Genomic DNA, 22,153 nt, shown 5'->3' with positions numbered 1-22,153 from the left:
TTCTACCGTCATTCAATGTGATCTACAACCATTGGATAAATGGTTAGGTACTACAAGTAACAAATTACTGGTACATAATAATAAATGTGACCTGTTCCTGTGGCCTTCCTCTTGTCACCCAAGTAGGAAGAAGAATTATTCTGGCTCATTTACATATGCTACACAAAATTTACTCATTAGCACATGATGGAACAGAGGCTGTTAGCCTCACAATTACAGCTGTATTGTTCCCATACAGTCGCTCTTCTGTTACAGTACACTGTACTGTGTTTTCAGAATTTACAAAATTGCTTTCTTGTGGTTCCTATATGTTTCTTAATCAAATTCTTGGTGAAGTGAACTGCTTTGACGAACTCTCTCTGATTTTGTATTGACATCCTCAATGATATTTAGGAACTCTTGGATATTCTGTGCTAATAGACTGCTCTATAGTCATATTGACAGCATTTTCTTTTAATAATTAGTTGCTTTGACAGTTTATTTCATGCTGAAAAGTGCTTGGAAGGGATTTTCAATGAGCCTTCTTGTCATCCTGAGGACTTGACAATACTCTAAGTCTTTTTGTTGCAGTGGCATAACTCAATGGGAATGACTGAACAGATTGTCTTTGTGTTGCCAAGTTACCATGACTGTGCATAGTCCATATTCATGAAAGCAACAGGACCTTGCTTAAGGGAACTTATGAGTGGTACAGCTCTGAAAAAAACATAACTTTTCATCTACAGTGTTATTTTTTCACTGCATGACCTTCAAGAAAAGTCCAAGGTCTTGCAGAGAGGAGGAGGAGAAGGATGTTTTCAGTTCCTTGGACCCAACATTCTGTAACCTACCATACACGATATTGTAATGAAAACTATCTAGTACAGTTGAAAATGGCCCTCAGGGAGATAATTACTGTGGGAAGCAAGGTGGCATATAATTGTTCATTATACATACAATAATCTATAATACATGGGAGGTAATAATTAATATAAAAATTCATGGTAATTTGATGTTGCATTATATTATCCCCACAGAATACAGGATGCTTTATTATCACAAGTGACATCACTCGCCCAGTAGCACAGTTGGGTTCGTTCTAGACTATCAATTGGGAATTCCAGGTTCGAATCCCGGGTGGAAGAGAAACCGTTGGCTACATTTCCTATCACCTAATGGCCATGTCCACCTAACAGTAAATAGGTACCCAGAAGTTAATCACATTGTTGTGGGGTTGCATTCTGGTAAGAGTCTAATTCGACCTTCAGGAGGACCTGGATATAAGGCTATCATGTATACAGGCATAAACAATAAAAAAAAATGTAAGGCATGATTAAATTGTTCTCATTCTCAACAGCACTGCATTTATGGCACTGAAATATGTTACAGTAACGCAGCTAGAACAAATCGCACTTGATTTGCACTCGAGACGCAAGATGTGACATTGAGGTCCATCCCTGGCCTGTGGTATTACCTTGTTAACTTGATAATGGAACAGGATTGACCGATGTCACATTGTCTTGTGTAATGTGATTATTTAACTATAGCTGTAAGCTAATACACTCCAATGAATTTAGCATGTTCTTATACCACTAAAATTATATTTTGTATATGCAATTTTTGTATTCAGTGACTGCTATCATTTATCACTTTACAGCAGGTTATTTAGTCTGTAATTTTTGTATTGTGTAATAATTAGCCTTTTGTTTCTACAATAACGTTTTTCTTTTTAAGATTTATTCACATTAGTATATTTGTATATGAATGCAGCATTTTTTCTTGAGACCCGAGCCTTGCTTCTTGGAACAACTTGTGTAAACACCTGTGGGTTGAAACACACGAAGGAGTACATAACAATTGCTTCTGGTAATGAATCTGAATGCTGGTTGGGCTATTTGTAAGTGAAGCAAATGTGACTTAGTTTGTTTAAGAGACCATTTATCATCAGTTGAAGAGACCACCTGTACTTCCTCCTCGAGTGTTTCCATGGGCTATTACAGCTAACCACTCTACTATCTAACCAAAGTTCATGCATTCTTTTTTTTTTTTTTCCCCTTGAAAATACACACAGCATTTATATGAAATTTAAAGAAACCTTTTCTGTATGTCAATTTAATATTAAAGTTTCTTAACCTTCATGATTTGTTGATTAAAATATACACCATTTTCCAAAGTAAACAAATGTGCTTAAATATTTGCCTCTATTACTGTATTGGAACTATCACACACACACACACACACACACTCTGGCTTGGCCAATCTTTATTCTTTTTACTTATTTTTCACTGGTTATTGTACTCGCTCCAGTCTTAATATTTGTGCATAAAGAGCTTAAGACAATTTCTAGTAGCAAATATTCCACAAGTTTTTCACCATTGTTGTATTAGCATCCTGAATGATATCTGAACTTATGAATATTCAGTAACATGAGAGAGAGTGAGTGAGTGAGTGCTGTGTAGTCACACTGACTCGATTTTTTCTTTTGACAATTTCTTGATTTGCCAGACTGTTTGACCAAAGTAACACCTATGCAAACCATGAAATATTTAGGAAAATAGGCTCCCCCCTAACATTCATTGTGTATTATTTGTATTTTGTATCAGGTTCAAGTTTATGAACTTCAGCTGTAACAATGTCAGTCAGATGTATGCATAAATATACATACACTTGATTAAATGTAAACTACACTGAATGATGTGCCTGTATATTTATTTCAGTTGTAATGGTCAAATGTCAACAATTTTGATTTATTGCCGTGAAAGAACTTTGTGATGTATAAAGACTAAAATTGTAGCCCCATTATGTACATTCTGGAATTTCTGTAATGCTATGCCAAACTTAGTTAAGATATGCATTACATTTCTAAAGAGTGACACTAATAAAAATAAAAAAAAAATCCTCAACTGTACATAGGTAATGTACATAAAACTAATTTTAAGTCCTGCTTAAACATATACAATATAAATAAATATATTTATAAGCCCAAATGATAAGTGCCACTTCATTAAAAATAGATATTGTGTATTGCAGTACTGTACATAGTAAAATAATTTGGACAAGTCAGGTAATACTGAGGAATTTTATGTTAACCTAAATGTAACTCCAACTTTACCAATGGTTACTTTATATTGGCAGGGTTCTTTATCCTGCAGTTGTTAGCTTACATATACAAATAATTATACTTTTTAACATTGTTTTACCCTGTTAATCGAGGTATCCAGGCTTTTTAGAGTTGATCTAGTGTAGGTTATCACCTGCCTAAATCAATATTCACAATTTTAAGTTATCATTTTTGTAACTATAAATTTGTTCAATTTTGAGCACTTGTCAGTTTCTGTAATGGTAGGATATGAGACAATCTAGAGTAATGAAGTATTTTTACACAAGCTTCTTGTAAGTTGTTTAGCCAAGACAGAACAAGCATATAAGCATATACTTGATTTCACCAGGCGTGAACCTTACTTTAATTTTTTAATGAGGATCCTAAAATGAAAGCCTTACCAATTCACTGTGTTGGCTGCATATGTTATTGCAAGTGTGCACGCATGTAATTTTGGAAGTTTTTTTTTTGTGCGCATGCACATGTGAGCGAGAAGGTTCAGATGTTTACCTGCAAGCAAGATTAACAGTTTACTGCAGTCTTAGTTATGCAAGTAACGTGAGAAAATGTTAATACTGTGATGCACTATCTTGAGCCACTATATCAAAGTGTATTAAAATATTCTTCTACATAATAGCATGTGTAAAACTTTTTACATACATGCGCACACACACACATTGTAAAAATACATTTGCATGTAAATATTTTTACAAATCACTGATTATGTAACCACACACTCATTATTATAATTAAGTTCTTTAGTTATGTAGCCACACTTTTATTTATTATACACACACTACTATACTGTATCATAGCTAGATGGACCATCCTGCAATATAAATTATTTTCATAATGTGATACTCTCAACAACTAGGTACCACATAACTATCTAGCTTCTAAATCAGTTCTTCCTTGAGTGATGAATTTTATACATGAATAACCACTCCTGATGTGGTTGCATCTGGGAGTGAGACGAGCAATGTATGAAATGTGAAATTTTAAAATGTACAAGGCATTGACATGGATAACAAATGAAAACATCAATAAAAGATCATTTAATAAAATGTTTTATTTATAATCCATAATTTTAATAACGTAGGATGGCAGGTACAAAGGATCACGTCCTGAACAAAAATATTTATAGTATAATTCTTCAAGAATTTAATCGTCTGGATCACAATCTACAAAAGATGCCAACATTTCGTCAAGAGTTGGAGCTTCAACAGGTTTCTGTAATGAAAAGTGTATACAAATAGTAATAATGTTGGCATATATTTATATATATAACTTTGGGTAATGTTTCACTCTTATAATACCTTGCCTTTGCCTCTATTGTTATGTATCTGCCTTTATCACCCTTCACATTTGTCCATTCACCGTTTTATATACAGTATTTTTTACCACCATTACAAATTCTTGATTATTCGCTACACTGAGATTTATTTGAAAGAACTCTCAACTAAAATCATTTGGAGCAATGAATCTACTTGAACCAGCATTCTAACGATTCCCAGACCTGTCTTTTCACTTGGCTACGAGTGGGTCAAGACAGGTCGAGATCGAATGACAAAAGCCATTCAACCTGAAACTATTTAAATCACTGCGAGAGGCTAGAGGCCCAAACTAGTGCCACAACCAGGGATTTTATGAATCCTGGTCACCTACACACTGGCCTGCGGGTAATGTGCATACCATTACCCGCAGGCCAGAGTGTAGGTGGGCCATTCATAAAATCCCTGGTTGTGGCACCAGTTGGGGGTCTCCAGACCCTCCCAGTGAATTCAATAGTTTCAGGTTGAATGGCTTTTGTCCCATTGTGGCCAAGTGGGTTAAGGCAGGGTCCTGGGAATCACTAGAACCAGATGATTTTCTCATAGATATACTGCATCATGCCATTGTGATTTCTTTGTGCTCAATCAACTAAGTTTTCTTCCATAAAAAAAAAAGTCATAAATGTAAATATTTAATTTATTTATATATATATATATAATATTACAGTATTGCATTTTATACTGTGCAATACTGTAATATATAATTAAAACTTATTGTTAAGGATTTGCAATTAAATTTGAAATTTCCTGCAAGAAATAAAAAATTTCTTCAGTTTTCAATTCTCAATTTTTTATACTTCATTATGATGAAATATCAGCAAAATACACACCTAAGCAGGCTTTATAATTTGCATTACCAAAATGTTTAAAATTTTAACTATTTTTTCTATAAAATTAAAAACACCAGATCCATAGTTTATAATTAGGAAACAGTTTCATATCTTGCACATTTTATATAACTGGTCTTTCCAGTAATATTTGAAAAATCTAGAATTATAAAGTTTTTTATGGCAAAATATAACAAATATAAATCTGAAAACATGTTCCTGGCTAAATTTGCTCTGGAGCGCTTATTTTTGTTACCTCTCTAAAGGACTCGCCCATTCATATTTGTGAAAGATATAACTTTATCTCATCACATATTACTAGTCCAATATTTACGGTGTAGTACTGTATATCCAATTTCGACTCGGACTAATTCAAAGTAATTACATAAGTCTCCCACCAATCTGGAAAGTGATTCCATTAGAAGCCCAGTATTATTTGGGTGTACAGACGTGCAAAACACCTGCTATCACTGGCCCCCAAATATTAGGAAACTGCCTCACAACTGCTTGACCACTATAACATCACCTTGGGTGTTATAGAAGACAAGGAAAATGTCGCTGCAACCCATCCTCCGAATTGACAGTACGTTTTAATACTAATAAGTACATTTCATGACTATCATACATAGTACATAATTGCACTTATGGGGCTGTTACATTTACCTCCCCATTTTTGGAGGACGGGCTGAAATGTTGATACCTGATCAGCTGAATTGTAATTCATACGTTAGACTGTCGGCTGCTTTTTCGAAGTCTGGTTGACCAAATCATCAACCGTGAGGCCTGATCAGAGACCGGGCCACAGGGACATTGCTCCATAGAACCACCTTGATAGAATATGCTTACATATCTAAATTATCACAATTTCCTAGTATTAAAATAATTCAATGTAACCCAGCAATCCAGTAAATTTATAGTGTTAAAATCTTGATTGTTATGTAAAAGTGTTTAAACTAACCTTATTCTCTTTCTGCTTTGGCTTCTTACGTGAAGTTGAATCCTCTGCAGCACTTCTTTTACCACGAGGTACTGGATCTTCTTGGCTGGTCTGCTTATGAGAGGAAATGCTATTTCTCTCATCTCCATTTTTTATTTTGTCAGGAACACCCACCTAAGGTTAGGAAATATATATATATAATTAGCAATAAATAAAATATAATGGCACAATATAAAGTTACTTTCCTATACTATAGTATACACAGTATGTAAAAATTAAAATACCTAGCAATGTACCATAATATATAGTAAAATTTTATAGATTGTTAACAAAAAATTTAAATTTTGGGGTTATAATTTTAAAAGTTTAATTAGCAAAATACAATACCATCACACACAGAGATCACAATAACGTGATGCATCAAATGAACAAATCCACAAGGGCCATGGATTAAGGCAGTGTCTGGGATGCTCCCGGACGCAGGTTCGAATCCTCGTCACGGCCCTTATGGATTTGTTCTTTACAATACCATGTAAATCAGTAATTATTAAAAGAGGGTACCAAGCCAGGAGGACTATGTAGCACTGTCTACTTCGCTAGATATGCAAAAGGAGCAAAATATCACTCAACACGGCAGTACAAGAACAAAAGGCGAGAAAAGGTACCAGACTTGCCAATGATTCTAATGAGAGACAAATGACCCTTAGGGACAATAGGAAAGCAAGACATACAATCATCCCAAAAATGGGGACTTTTACAAGGAACCGCATGACTGGAAGTGGAACAACAACTATGGCAAGAAAACAAGAGAGATAAAAATACAGGGCAAAGAAAAAGGTACAGAACTAGGCAAGATCAGGTTGTAATATCACGACAACTAAACCATAGTACTGGACTGTAGCAATTTTTTTTTTTAGATCACACTAGGGTAGCTAAAAAATCTTGTATCCACAATACATAGGTCCACAAGTGTCTTGTATATTATGGTATCTAGGCCTAGGGCCAAGTACTTGAGCTTGGTTAGCTTATTCAGCACAATGTGTATGTTATTACTGAGAAAACGGGGTTGACGGTGCTGTGCGAGTTGAGGGGGTTGAGCGCGTTGCACATGCTGGTCGATAGTCACGATAATGAACTTTCTTATTTTGGTACAAAGAAAAACCAACATGCAAACCCCTGTGCATCCCTATTAGGGTTATCTTGAGATGATTTCAGGGCCTTTTAATGTCCCCGCGGCACGGTCCTCGACCAGGCCTCCACCCCCAGGAAGCAGCCCGTGACAGCTGACTAACACCCAGGTACCTAGTTTACTACTAGGTAACAGGGGCATAGGGTGAAAGAAACTCTGCCCATTGTTTCTCGCCGGCGCCTGGGATCGAACCCAGGACCACAGGATCACAAGTCCAGCGTGCTGTCCACTCGGCCGACCGGCTCCACTTAACACTGCAGTAGTTTCTTACAAATAATAGACCTAGGCACTTGTATTCTTGATATCTACATAGACTTCAAATGGTCATATATAATAACTATATACTGTATATTACAATATTACCAAAGCTTAACTGCAATCCCTGTAATGAAAACCTCACTATCATGACAACTAATTTCAACTATGAAAGATCTGAGGATTTTTTTTTTAATGCTAAAAAACTACATTCACGTTTGATATACATCAAAGAGTATTACTCTTCCAAGCACGGTAACTACGCAACATGTCTGGGAAATTAGCCATCAGGATAACACGGACAAACATCACATGTATACCTGACTCGTCTCCTTAATGATTTCTCCATTCTCTTTATCTTCAACCTCTTCCTCTTGTTCCTCTTCAAGAGACTTAGTTATTTCTTTTTCCACATCATTTTCTATCATCATCTTCTCAACTTCAATATCTTCACTAATATTTGCTTCATCTTTCTCCTCTTCTGTCTCATCTTTCTCATCTTCTGTCTCATTCTTCTCCTCCTCTTCCTCTCCTGTTTCTTTTTCTGGCTTCTCTATTGTATTTTTATTATTGACTTCAACTGGCTCTTCTTCTATTGAATTTATTAATTCATCTTCTTCACCAACATCTGGAATATTTATAAATACTGTAGTGTTTGATTTAATAATAAATCAACCACTGACAAGATAAAAAAAAGTAATTAATTAATATTATATTATATATATAATATTATATTATATATATAATATTATATTATATATACATGTATAAATATTCTTTCATTATTCAGTTTATTAACAAGTCAGTGGTTGAGCCCCTCCCTGTGCACCCGAGTGAACCACCTGGCTCTTGGGGCCCCGATCAGCAAAGCATGAAGTGTTTATTTTACTACTGTATTTACATGCTGTTATTTATTAAAATTAAATTATAAATTCTGTCAAAATGCTTGGAAATTAATAAAAAAATGGTGCATGTATGATAGTTTGTGTGTTGCAAAATAAGTTTATAAGCCATTCCTTATTTATTATCACAAAATATGGATTAGTTTGCAAATCATCACTATGTAGTTGACAAAATTATATATAGTACTTGCATAATTTTGTGTCAAATAATTTGCAAAGTAACAAGAAAAATCCACAAAAGCATAGTGATCATCTGTGGTTATGGGGTGGCTGGCAGCTGAGGTGATCTCTGACTGGTTCCCCGACAAGCTCTGGGCAAGTTGATGTGCTGCCCACCTCATCAAATTAAATATTGCTGTTGTGTGCAGTGTTCTCGATAATGATACTCCACTATCGGCACTGCCCTGTAACTCAAGGGTACTCAAGAGTCAAGACCATAATGGATCAGCCCCTACCATTTCTCCCCAGCACAATGACAACGATGTATACATACCATTACCAGTACCATTATGTGGGTGGTGGTGCGAGCTGTGCTCTAAAGAGCACACCTGTGGGTTAGCCATGATGAAACTCATGCCTCCTAATGCAGCCTGGCACGTTGACACCACCTGTGTGGGTAATCAATTTTTATGCAAAATAAACAAACATGCCTATGTCTAAAAATGTAATTTGTAACCCTTGTATACAAGTTACTGCCAAAACAAACACTAAAACCTATATAACAAGAGTAGCTGCAAATGCAGGAGCATATGAAACTAGAATTTATTCTTCAAATACAGATTGCAGTTTAAGACTGTATGGAAGTTTTGCATTTCAAAGTCCTTCATAATTCACTTTTTCTGACACCTTTGTCATAAGATAATTACTCCCATGACAAATACAATATATAATGAAGTAGACGGCCTGGAGAATGCTTTAAAGAAAGAATATACATAATCCCAAACAGTGCTCAAAACATAAGATAACCGAGACTTCTCGAGGCTAGAGCATGATGCCGTGGAACTCTACTTAACTGGACTAATACTTTTTTCCAGAAGTCCAACAGAGCAAGAACTGGTTATACAGAGACTGGACAAGGTAAAGTTGGTGGTGAGGGAGTTTCTGGTATCCCTCCATATCCATACTGATAAACATCTAACTTTTCCCAGCTTTTTCAACCAAGCTGTTGGATGCAGCTGCTCATGTCTGATGTATGAATCACAGCCTATTAGATAATCAATTCCTGCCTATTCTGGTTTACAGGCAAGTGGAAATGAGGGTACCTACACAGAAGGTGTACGTATGCATTCTAATGACGCACAATTAAACGGGTCCGAGAAAGCAATCAACTTCGCAATCATCAAAAGCAAAAACGTAAATTTGATTTAAACTCCTGTACACCTAATTAGTACAGCCATTTTTGTAATGATTTGCATAAATAGTTATGAATAAAGTTCCCGAATTTGAAAACTATAAAGATTTTATTTATGTTACTCATAAATGTAGCTTCTAAATTTTGATTATACAGTGTATAATCAAGTATCCACCCAAATAAGTTTGGGTGGATATAGGCTAATAGGCCTTCTGCAGTTACCTCTTGATTATACAGTGTATAATCAAGAGGAGTCGAGGTGATTCGAACTAGTAATCAGGGTACTGCCAGCTGTGCACTTATCCCTGTACCACGACACGGTAATAGGTTGCACAGCCCGGGAGCATCCTGATCACTGGTTCCAGTCACCTCGGTGCTCCAAATGATTTTTTTATTCATATACATCACATTAGTATGATTTCTTTGTGTATATACCGTATATAATTATAGTGATTACAATTTACGCAACTATTACGACTTCCTCTTAGGTAAATAATTTACTGTAAATTTGTGTAAAAACCACAACTAAATGTACAAACATTTATGAATAAAATTCCCTAATTTGAAAAAGACAACATTTGACAAAGAAAGTTTCGTACCAACGTATCCGGGTCGTTTTGTCCCTTCTGAAGAAGGTGGAGGATTACAGTGTATGGCGGAGGACATCCTGGGTGAGGCACAGTTGCTATACTGGCCAGAGTTTTAAACAGCTGCGCTCTAGTTTTACCATCCTCATAAATAACAGGTATTCTAGTGGCTCCTGCCACAGTCGCAGTCACAGCCATCACACTTGTCTGAAGTGACTGGGGGGAAGGAGGGAGAGAATGCTCATATATATATATATATATATATACTGTAGTTAATAACAGGACACATTTCAAGGATGAAAATAAATATAATTTTATTTTAAGTATTTATTTATTACTCTGTACCTTATGAAAAATGGCTACACATAGATTTTCCATCAGTGTAAACACTGCCATCTAATCATATTTTCTGATACCCTACACAACAATAATCCTTTGTGCAGAAGTAATAATGAGGAAAGAGCGCTAAGCCATTACCGCTTGGAAGGGGGTACGAGAATAAGGGTTTAGGGCAAGATGGAGCAAAGAAATCCTACAAAATGTTTACAAGGCAAACTTTAATACATACTGTAAATATTACATATTTATATTTGAAGAATTTGAGTTTTTTTAGTTTTATGCAACACATTATGTGATACAAAAAATTTGTTTTTCAGAAATTGATCAATGGAATGTGTTGGTGGTCTTGCCTTGACTACCAAGTTGATAGTCAAGGTAGTCATTGGTAGTCAATATTGTTTTACCTAATAAAATTACAGCTTTTATCTCCCTAATGCCTTTAAATAAAGGTGCAAGGACTCTAATCGTGTTGTGTTTATTTCATCAATCATATGGTAGAAGTAGCATAAGTATAAAAGGATTGCCACTATACTAAGTTTATTGTTGGTGTGAAATTCAATATTATAAAGCTTCTAAAACTTATTAGCCTCAACAATAGTAAACAATATCATTGATATACAGGACACACAAATTGTTAAACCAATCAAAACTTACCTGCTGAGTTTTCAGCGTCATAGAATGACTAGCATAAGTGAACAAAGTTTCAATTAGGCCGAGCCCAACTCGAGCTGCACGAGAGAAGCATTCAATACGAGGCAGGAGCCCTGCTTGGCTGACGGAGTCTGCAACGGTCACTGTGTACCCCTTCTTCTTACTCTTCTTCTTGGATAACATCAGGGAACTCAGGCCTTTTTTCTGCTTGCTCTGTAAGAAAACAATGCCTGAAGAAAAACCATATATCCATGGGCTATAGGAAGGGAAAGCTTTCAACCATGCTAACAGGGGTCAGAAGTTGTCTGCTCCTGTACCCACCTGTGTGTGTAACAACAAATAACAATAACAATAAATCAACACCGACCTGTAATGTAACCGTCTGGCTCTTGGGCGTCACATCTTGAAGGACCACACTGATCAACTGAGGGTCTGGCTTATGTCTACCGCTAGACACTTGTATAACGGTAGACATGAGAGAATATGCCATGATCCTCATCTGTTGACCACTTGTACCCCATCCTGGTTGGTTGGGTATTACGGTTGTCTTTATGGTAGAGAGAAGATGATCAGCAATCACTCCAAAGTACATGTCAACACTTTCACCGATGCTAGTCAGAAAAGGAATTCAACTGTTATAATTTGGTAACTGGTTGAAGAGACAAAATTAATTATACTGCAAGTCTTTTATGAAATATGATTAAATACTAGGAACTGACCTTAACAACACATCCCTGAGCAGCAGCAAGCAGTGTTGGTGTAGAGATGGTACTAGAAAGGCTAGCAGCTTGTGCTCTTGACTTCGGTATTTGGCCAGCGATGGAAGATCCACCTGCAACGGTATACCAGCTTGGTTACTATAATATCTATAGTAACTTAATATCTACAAAGTAATTATGCTTGTTACTACAATAATGTCATTATTTTTTTGCTACAATCATTTAATGCTACTACAATCCTTAAAAGAATAATAACAAATTAAAAAATGATCTCAAAGCAAATTTTTTATAAATATGTTATGCCTTGGAAGACTTTTCAACTTTAACTACAGTATTCTTAAATATGTTCCCCGTGTGTCAACCCTACACCCTCTGCATCAACCGCACACCCTCTGCATGACCCTAGTATTTACATTAGCCTGCCCTCTATATGCCACACTCCATTACTCATGCAACAACAACAAAAAGTATCTGTTACCTGCAGCAACCTGAAAATTACACCCAACAGGTCAAGAGGAACAACTGTTACGGACTCATTAGCATCTGAAGTGATCATCTCCGCAATAAACTTTAAAGAATTCACAAGTCGAGTCACGGCAGCCAAATGTGTTTTGAGAGGATCTGTGTTGATTTCTCCTGGTGATTCCAGAGGTGCGAGGTGTAAGCTGTACTCTCTTGTGTGTTCATAGTTCTAGAAATAAAATAAATAAATAAATAAATAAATATACATATACATATACACATACATTATATATGACAAAGGCTGCAGGAACACACAAGCCATAGATCACCAAGAACTCTAAATGACCCGACCAGGATTCGAACCCATAACGTACAGGATCATCCACAAACGTACACAGTTCCGTAACCTCCGCGTCATTGATTGTCTGGTGCAGTGGTCACGGTACTAGTACTGTGTACGTTTGGGGTGATCCTGAACATCATAGGTTCGAATCCTGGTCCAGTCATTTTGAGTTTTTAGCGATACATACATACATATATACAAGTTATTAAACATGAGGTTATAAGAATCCATTTCTGAAAGAAAAAACTTTCAAATGACTTCATATAAACATGAAATTTATTATATTTAATCATTAATTCTTGACATTTTCAGAAGCTGCCTAAAGAATATACAATCAAAAGTTAATCTCCACACCAACAGAATTACTCGTACTGCCACAAATAACAGCTATTAATTTTCTCTTTATATAATAAATATATTTATTAAATTTAATTTCAATACTTTTTACTGTGTGTGAACAAAAAACTAAAGAATTTTTTTTTACAATAGTGTATACAGTAGATATAATTTGCAAAATGTAATCTTTTATGAATACAATATCACCACCAAAAAGGTTAAAAATCTTTCACCTCTTTCTCTACAATTCCATCGAAGAGGTAATCCATGAGACTGTGGGAGAGAGCCAAGAGGTGGGCAAGCTGCCGACCCCTGGCCTCGGCCCGTCCCTGACTTCCGCTGCCGCCCACACCCGGTAGTGGCAACGCAGCAAACACTTGCCCTGCCAAGAACACTGCATCCCTCTGGCCCACTCTTGTCAGAGGGCTGTCCAAGTACCTAATGACATGCTCCTCGAGAGCCATCTAAATAAAATGCAAACTTATTAAACATATAATTAAAGTGAACTGTAGAAAGTTCAAATCATGTACTCAGAAACATTTTACAAGCCCTGGTTCGCTTGTCATAAAGCCAACTTCTCCCACCACCTGAACCACAACATGGTCGATCTTATTGAGCCACTTCACATTTTATCCTGACTCAAGCTTGCAGGGGGGGGGGGTAGAAAGGCAGGCTGAGTGTGAATTGCACATGCATCCCTCGCTATGTACAGGGAGTACGTTCCTGTAAAGCCTATATTAAACCTGGTGAGGTTACATTACAAATACATACCTAGAAAAATCCATTTTCTTTAATAAATAATAATTTTTTTTTCTTTAATAACACCAGCACACAATCAAGTTTAGAAAGAATACCGTAACCTTAGCTTACTGAACAAATGTCGCACACATCACACACTCACCACATGCACAGTCACTATACTTCTACACTTACACTCACTGTATATTTAAACACACCCTAACCACTTATATCAGGTATAAAAGTTCCCAGAACAATAACCAAGGTGGGGCCCTAGAGCTACATATAGCCCCTTGTAAACAGCAAAGTAAGCACATATTTCTCATATGACATATGAGAGTCACTTCTCAACAATAAATAGAACTTTGACTTGCATAAATTAATGACAATCTCACTTTAAAAAGTAACCTAAATAATATAATTTAAGCCACAAATCACAGTACCAGCTCTGCTAACAGGAGACCAAAGTTTTGATTACCCAAACTGAAAATTTGAAATCAATGTGCAAAGGCATTTACAAATAAAGGCAATTTAAAAATAATAACAACTATGGAAATCATTTACAGTATTGTCCTTATTGTGGATACCTAATTAATTCTTAGTTGGACATGTCATGTGCAGGCAAACAACTCTTCACAAGCAAAAGACCGGAAGGCATATTTACCTTGTGAGGTAAGCACTGACCAGGGTTCAGCTTTAGATATTCATATAAACACTCCAGTGCTGCACAATTCCACTGTAAATGAAATTATATTTAATCAAGTACTGTACAGTATTAACTGAAAGTGTGACGGATTTATTATTTCAAATGCTCAACTTGCAATACTGGGTTCATAATGCTGTAAACCTGGAACCAGATTCACGAAGCAGTTACGCTAGCACTTACGAACCTGTCCATCTTTCCTCAATCTTTGGCGACTTTGTTTACAATTATTAAACAGTTAATGAGCTCCGAAGCACCAGGTGGCTGTTTATAACAATAACAACAGTTGATTGGAAAATCTTCATGCTTGTAAACTGTTTAATAAATGTAACCAAAGCCGTCAAGGATTAAGGAAAGATGTACACGTTCGTAAGTATTTGCATAACTGCTTCGTTAATCTGGGCCCAGTCTATCACCAGCAAAATATATATATTCATTACTAGTTGTATACTGTCAGTCTAAAGTTTTGTGTAACCTGCAATGATAAAACTGTAGATAACAAATACGAGTTATTTTATACAAAGAAATGAAAAGGCTAGTTTCTGCTGCTCTTGGGTCATCAAATGCCGACACATGCAGACTTGGCGATTGTCTCAGTGATATGAACAATATCACTCACACCAGCTACCTAGTCCATAAAAACCTAGATTTATTGTTTCTAACTACAGTATTGTAAACCAGTGGAGCTTTAGTAAAAAAGATAAAACAGTGATGACATTGCAGGATACATTAAAAATTAGATTATTATTTGCCACATTAAAATGAACAACAGTAACAAAAAATAAGCACAGAATTTGAAATACATTAATAGCATGTATTAATTGTATTTACCAAGGAATCCGCAGCAGCCAACACCAGCACCAGAGGAGCTGCTGGCTTAGAGAGCACAGACCTCTGTAGCTCAGGGATATAGGGCAGGCTCTTGAGGATGATGGTCATAACCTGACAGGCATTAGTCTTTGCTCTTGCACCATGAACCGAGCTCACAACCTATAAGCGAACAATTACTTCTTAGTATTGTATTCACAGCAGGAACTGATAGCTGATAGTCTATTTAAAATTAAACATATACTGTGCTAATAAAAAATAGATTGGTATAAAAAAACTTCAGTTACTATGGAAGGACTCTGGTGTATTGGTCCATTAGAGAGGGAATACATTGTACAGGACTGTACTACAATGCTGTACTAACCTGACCAGAAAAGCGGAACCATCTCTCCCCTTGTGTGGCCAGCAGACGTCGGGGACACTGATTCACCAAGGCAAGTAAAAGCTTCACCCCATCTTCCCTGAAACAAACACACACACACACAATCAGTGAACTAATGAACAGAAACTCTTAACACGACTCTAATCGCATTTTTGATGGATTTTGTACATGGACTCAATGTTATAAGAAATAGTTGGAGCCAGTATAAGGTATTTTCAGAATATAAGCTTATCCAATTATTATACATAATCTAAATAGGTCTTTAACAACAGCAAGATAAATCTGCTTCATATAATAGTTTCCCGATTTTAAAACAAGTATGTGAAGGTCCCAATCTGTCCTCTCCTAAACTGTATCCTGACCTTTACCACTGAAACTGGTATGTACACCACTATACTATTTGAATACAGCACCATGGAAAAACTGCAATGGTTCAGGGAGTGTTTTAATGCGCCATCTTTATCCTGTACCCAAATACTGCAGTGCAGTAACCCATAGGTCTAAACCTGTATCCAAAAAGTGGTACAATGGTCTGTATCCACATAGTACAGAACCCCAATCCTTGGGCTTAGTACAGTAAAGTGTTCATTGTTCAGACTATTTGGACAATTTTGCAAAGATCTATTTTTTATTAGATGAACTATCTCCCACAAAAGCATTTCAAAAATTTAATTTGACTACTTTTGACTACTGCAAAAATTGTAATGTGCATGCCAAAAATTTTATCTAGTGATATTTTGAGAAAGGACCGAGTCCAATTCAACTCACCTGGTTTTTCCATTGTTTAGTAAAGTATTTACATCACCCACATGAGCATCCAAAAGATGAGGAATCTGTAAAAGAAACGTGATGTGTCAGATCACTGCTTCACACAAGAGCTGAAATGTATATAGTTTAACACCAAGTTGCCCCTTTTCCAACTGGCTCCTAATCTCACATGACACTAGACTAACATACCATAACTTTATAATTAAGTGTACAGTATACCATAACTTTCATTTAATTAAACAAGACCATAAATTTAGGAAACTGATGCTAATTGTAAGGGGCCATTGTAAATACAGTGAATTCTGATAAGTAAAAATATTTAATAGAAAGTAAATAAGTAATTATCACGAGAAAGTATCAAACTGTGAAGACTACTTAGCATAATATTAAATACAAATTATAATTAAGTATGAATTATAATTAACAGAAAGTCTGCTTGCATGGTACAGCAGTTTACCATTGTTGAGGTCAACGATTCGCCTTCAGCACCAAGATCGTCATTGCCCCTCAATCAACTACACCAACATTACAGTTGAATAACTCCCAGGAGCTTATTTACTGCTAGGTAAACATGGGCACTTGGCGGAAAGAAATGTGTTCAACACTTTGACATGCCCAGAAATCAAACTCGGTATGATTCAATAATGAGCCGAATGCACTACACGTTACAGACTCGTGCACGAGAAATTTTGTATACAAGAAACTGACCTATATTATGCAAAGTTTCACCAACTATAAATGATATTGGCCCACAGGGAACGAACCTCTTGGGATATACCATCACAAAGTAAGCTGTGGGGTTAGCCAGAAAAATTGTACACGGCTATGACCAGAAAATATTTTTGTCACTTAGGGATTTTGTACACCAAAGGGAAATTCCTTTACATAGTTATTCAGTACAATTTTTGTAAAAACTAGTATTTTAGTGAAGTTAATTTATTACGAACCACACACCCATCCCATGGGCAGTGGTGGAAAAGATTACAGAGGCACATGAGCTAATAATGAGAAACATAATACATAATGAGTCACATGATAAATAACAATGAGAATTGTCTGAATAATAAACCTTTACCTAAGCTAAGGAATGCAGGAGTGCTGGATACCGACCCACAGAGTTGCGCTTCTTGAGTAGTCTCTCTGACCCAAGTTTGAAACAACTACATCATTGATACTCTTTAAAACAAATCTAATTACTCAAATAAACAATTGCTACAAATCTAATTACTCAAATAAACAATTGCTACAAATCTAACTACTCAAATAAAACAAATATATAAAATTTTGCATTTTACAGTGAGGACAAGGTATGTGACATTACTACATAATGTCACAGTTGTAACATCAGTGCAAGTTTTAGATGCTTCAGACAAGAACAGTCTCCGTGGTGTAGTGGTAAGACACTCGCCTGGTGTTCCGCGAGCGCTATGTCATGGGTTCATATCCTGGCTGGGGAGGATTTACTGGGTGCAATTCCTTAACTGTAGCCTCTGTTTAACGCAACAGTAAAATGTGTACTTGGATGAAAAAACAATTCTTCGCGGCGGGGATCGTATTCCAGGGACCATAGGATTAAGGACTTGCCCGAAACGCTACGCGTACTAGTGGCTGTACAAGAATGTAACAACTCTTGTATATATCTCAAAGAACAGGAAGTAGTCAACCCGAGAAAGGGTAACAATATCGCCGGTCAGTATGACACACGCCCACACTCCTCATGCTGGCCAAGAGTTCGATATACTGATAATTCTTTACATACTGTACAGAACTATATTTTTTTCTGATACAGTCCGCTGTCTAACAATGCTCAAAGAAACACCAATCATCAAACTGCCACTTTGTTTTTTATTTATATATACAAGTTATTACTTTATTGTCAAGTCACCAGCATGCATAGCGTTTCGGGCAGGTCCTTAATCGTAATTTTCCCCCGAAATACGATCCCGCCAAATTGTTTAAGAACCATGTACGTATTTATTCTTTGCTGGGTGAAAAGAGTCTACAGTTAAAGATTGGCGCCCAGTCAATCCACCTCAGCCAGGATACGAACCCAGACCAAATCGCTCGCGAAGTGCCAGACGAGTGTCTTACCACTGCACCACAGGGTGGTGCAGGGACCACAAATTCTAGAATCCTGCTTTATCAATGGTTTTAAAAATAATATTGCGATTATCCCTGAATAAAACGGTCTCCTACCTGGTCAACATTATATATTCCCGTTGTCGGTACTGGAACCCTGTACATTAAACTTACTGAGGCCACTTCTAAGTTGAAACCCACGACACTCTGCTTAACCCCCCTTGTACGTATTTATTACTAGGTGACGAGAGGCATCAGGTGAACTAAACATGTCACATACATTCAGATAAAACCCTTTTAAGTCCTGTGCCCTGGATACCCCCAGTTGTGCGAGTAGAGGACGTAGACCACTAGGCTACGGGACCCCACACACTCGTCAGTACCTCATTCTGGAAGAGTCCGGTATTGTGGACAGCCTCAGCGAGGAGGGTGGCGCTGGAGGAGACGTGGGGGGCGTGGAGCCTGGAGCATATGTTGGTGTACACGTCCATGTTGGAGGAGGAGACACACCCGGCCACATGGAGGTCCGCCTCGTGGGGCACTTCGTACACCTGTGTTTGTTGTTTTCCTGCACCGTCAGTTCGTATACTAACAAACACCTTTTTAAACATTTCGTACACAGGAACCTTTTGGTTGAAGCATGTACAAAATTACAGATAAATGAAATATTTGCATACAGTATTACAGGTAATGAATGTTGAACGTGATTGCATATAACTGAACTTGGAAATATACTAAATTTTATACCGAAATGTGACTCCTAGATTTACTCAGTCATACAATTAAGAAAATAATAATAATAATAATTTAGTTTATTATAATAGTTTAGTTTATTAATAATAATTGAACAATGATTTAATTATTCTTAACCACTGACGCTTCACGGGAGATGTTGTAGAGGGCGGGAACGAGGCCGAGGTTTACATATTTTATTTATTTATTTATTTATATACAAGAGTTCTAACATGGTTGTAAAGCCACTAGCACGCACAACGTTTCGGCCAGGTCCTTAATTCTAATTTTCTCTGGAATACGACCCGCCAAATCGTTTAACAACCAGGTACCCATTCACTGATGGGTGAACAGAGGCGTAGTTTAGGATTGGCTCCCAGTCAATCCTCCCCGACCAGGATACGAACCCAGGTCAAATAGCCTATTCTATAGCCTATTCAAATAGCCTAGTCCTAGCCTATACATTACATGAAGTCATTTCTTTCCTTACTTACTTTGTCTTAATTGTTATGTTAAACGTCATGTTACAGTCGAACTGCTCCATTATGCATATCAAAAGCTTTATTGAGGTCTATGTCCACTGGAATCCTTTGTCTAAATAGCTGGTTACCGTTTCCAAAATTGTGAGCAGGTTTGTAAAGCAGGATTTATTTTTAAAATCTTGTTGCGTTGATTCTACTGGACTGTGCAGTGTGAGCAGTGCACTGATTAATGTAGTGTGTGAGATCAACACCCAGTTCCTACTCACAGAATTTACACCTGAGGTGGAAAGCATAGGGAAATTTGTCTCTTAGCCACCTGCTGCTACTGGAAACGGTAGCCTAGCCTGATCCTGGCAACCAATGTATCGCACTGTCTGTTGGACGATTTGTGCTGCCCTCTATGCATATGTTTTCAGATTTAGACAAAGTCATGTGTAGTTGTACAAGTTAGGAATAAAACATGCGTCATAATAGGTATAGAGTATTATCAACAATAATATCATTGTTTCTATAGCCCTCTAATTCTCTTTAATTTCCTATTTCCCTAATTATCATCCTCTTCCTTGTTGATTTCTTCTTTTTGGCTCTCTTTTTCTCCATCTTTCCCTCCTTCTATCCCGTATTCCCTTCCTTTTTCCCTCCTTCCCTTATCTCTGAGTTTCATTTAAGCACAAAATTATACACCCGCTTCTCTCCAAGACTCCTTGCGGTGGTCAAAGAAAAGCGTATCAAACGCTTTCTTGATTATAAAGTTAATTTTATTCGCGGTCGTTGAGGATTTGCGCCACGCGAATTCATTGCCGCGAACTCCAGAATGTTTCTAGAGTATAATAGCAGAAGACCAGCATGCTTCACACACACCAACAGCTCACACGACACATAGACAGTGATGATATAATGAGTTTCTCTTACCAACTTCTTGCGGGCTCTTAAATTGTCCAGTGATCTGGACTGCTATTTTGTCCATAATAGAACTATTTTGAAGGAACTATTTTCCAGTTCATATGGAACTCGTTCCATATGAACTGTCAAGACTTAATTCGAACTGAGATGATCTTAGTGTCGAAGACTTTAAACTATGTCTTGCTCCTGTTCTCAAAACAATACCTCATCCTCGTACACGTGGTTCATGGCGGAAAACGGTCTATTTAGCACGGGAACAGTGCTTCGTACACTCGTTATGTATATAGTGCTACATAGTCTTCGGCTTCGAATCACATAGTCTATGTGTTTCCTGGTGAAATGACACTTCTTTCAGTGGTTTTGCTTAGCCAAATATCCCCAGTTTGCTAACTGTAGGTAGTAACTGAGTGACTGTAACCTATCCAACGCTGCCCACTGGATAGGGGGGCGGTGTGCAGGACAAACATATCAATTGTAACACTAGGCTCTCCACATATGTCTTGCTTTTGCTTTGGTGGTAAAGCTCTTTTTACTGCCCTTGTCATCCATTTAGTTCTTTTATGTTTTTCTCTCCTTGGTTCTTATTTTTTTTAACAAGTTTAGTGATGACCTTTTTGAAATTTCTCCTTAATGCTCCCATGCCTTAATCTATTACTCCATCCAGAATGAATTTTGCAATTCCTGTCTCATTCTATCACTTTCCTCGAAGATAGGTAGAAAGTCATCGTTCTGGACCTTTATATGGGTTTCTAGAATTGTAATCCATCTTAGAATATTGTGGTAACATGAAAGGATGAGCTTCCCTACCTGGATGTGATCGATCATGCCCTCTCCTGATGTTAACACAAGACCAAGAATGTTGTTACTTCAGATAGGCTCTGTCACATGTACGAGAAAGCAGTCTCTGTATCAGGTCTAGAAATTGTTCTCCCTCCGCTTGTAATGTTAGATTCACAGTCTATTGTCTCGTGGTTAAAGTTCCCCATTATAAGAGCTTGGGGCTTCAGCTGCAGCATTTATCACATCATGCTCATCTGTAACTTCCTCTGCTGTGTCTGCCCTCTAGCATACTCCCACTGTCAGTGTGTTACCATGTCGAGCAAGTACATTGTACTATAAACATTCTAAAGGATCCCGTGTTGGTTAATTCCTCATTGCTGGAAGTCAGGTCCCCTTTACACACAGAGATCACACTAACTATGGTATTTGTGCTTGGGGCTCTACTACCCA

General features: G+C 37.0%; 1 protein-coding gene across 2 annotated transcripts; it reads right to left on the bottom strand.

Moving 5' to 3' along the window:
• Positions 1-4,133: 4,133 nt before the first annotated feature.
• LOC123758287 (proline-, glutamic acid- and leucine-rich protein 1) lies at positions 4,134-20,175 on the bottom strand. Of its 2 annotated transcripts, none has more exons than XM_045742480.2 (16): positions 20,033-20,175; positions 19,190-19,394; positions 16,728-16,792; positions 15,942-16,038; positions 15,581-15,739; positions 14,711-14,782; positions 13,542-13,772; positions 12,646-12,858; positions 12,168-12,280; positions 11,816-12,059; positions 11,452-11,661; positions 10,471-10,674; positions 9,014-9,128; positions 7,939-8,246; positions 6,196-6,348; positions 4,134-4,309 (listed from the first exon to the last, which is right to left on the bottom strand). In XM_045742480.2, exons 1-16 carry the CDS (start codon positions 20,080-20,082, stop codon positions 4,241-4,243), a joined length of 2,508 nt encoding a protein of 835 aa, XP_045598436.2. In that variant the 5' UTR covers positions 20,083-20,175; the 3' UTR covers positions 4,134-4,240. The 2 variants fall into 2 exon arrangements, with proteins under 2 accessions (XP_045598436.2, XP_069178640.1); XM_069322539.1 differs by having other exon boundaries at positions 19,190-19,357; positions 20,033-20,049.
• Between the last annotated feature and the right edge of the window lie 1,978 nt (positions 20,176-22,153).

This window comes from Procambarus clarkii, chromosome 11 (genome assembly GCF_040958095.1).
Source record: "Procambarus clarkii isolate CNS0578487 chromosome 11, FALCON_Pclarkii_2.0, whole genome shotgun sequence".
Taxonomy (NCBI): domain Eukaryota; kingdom Metazoa; phylum Arthropoda; class Malacostraca; order Decapoda; family Cambaridae; genus Procambarus; species Procambarus clarkii.
Note: the sequence above shows the minus strand (reverse complement) of the source record. Positions and strands in the feature narration are given on the sequence as shown.

Coding starts and splice junctions, on each gene's coding strand:
- LOC123758287 (XM_045742480.2), bottom strand. CDS start 20,082: ATGGAGCAGTTCGACTGTAACATGACGTTTAACATAACAATTAAGACA. Junction 12,859..13,541: donor ATGGAATTGTAGAGAAAGAG/GTGAAAGATTTT, acceptor TTTTATTTCTAG/AACTATGAACACACAAGAGA. Junction 10,675..11,451: donor TGACGCTGAAAACTCAGCAG/GTAAGTTTTGAT, acceptor CCTTCCCCCCAG/TCACTTCAGACAAGTGTGAT.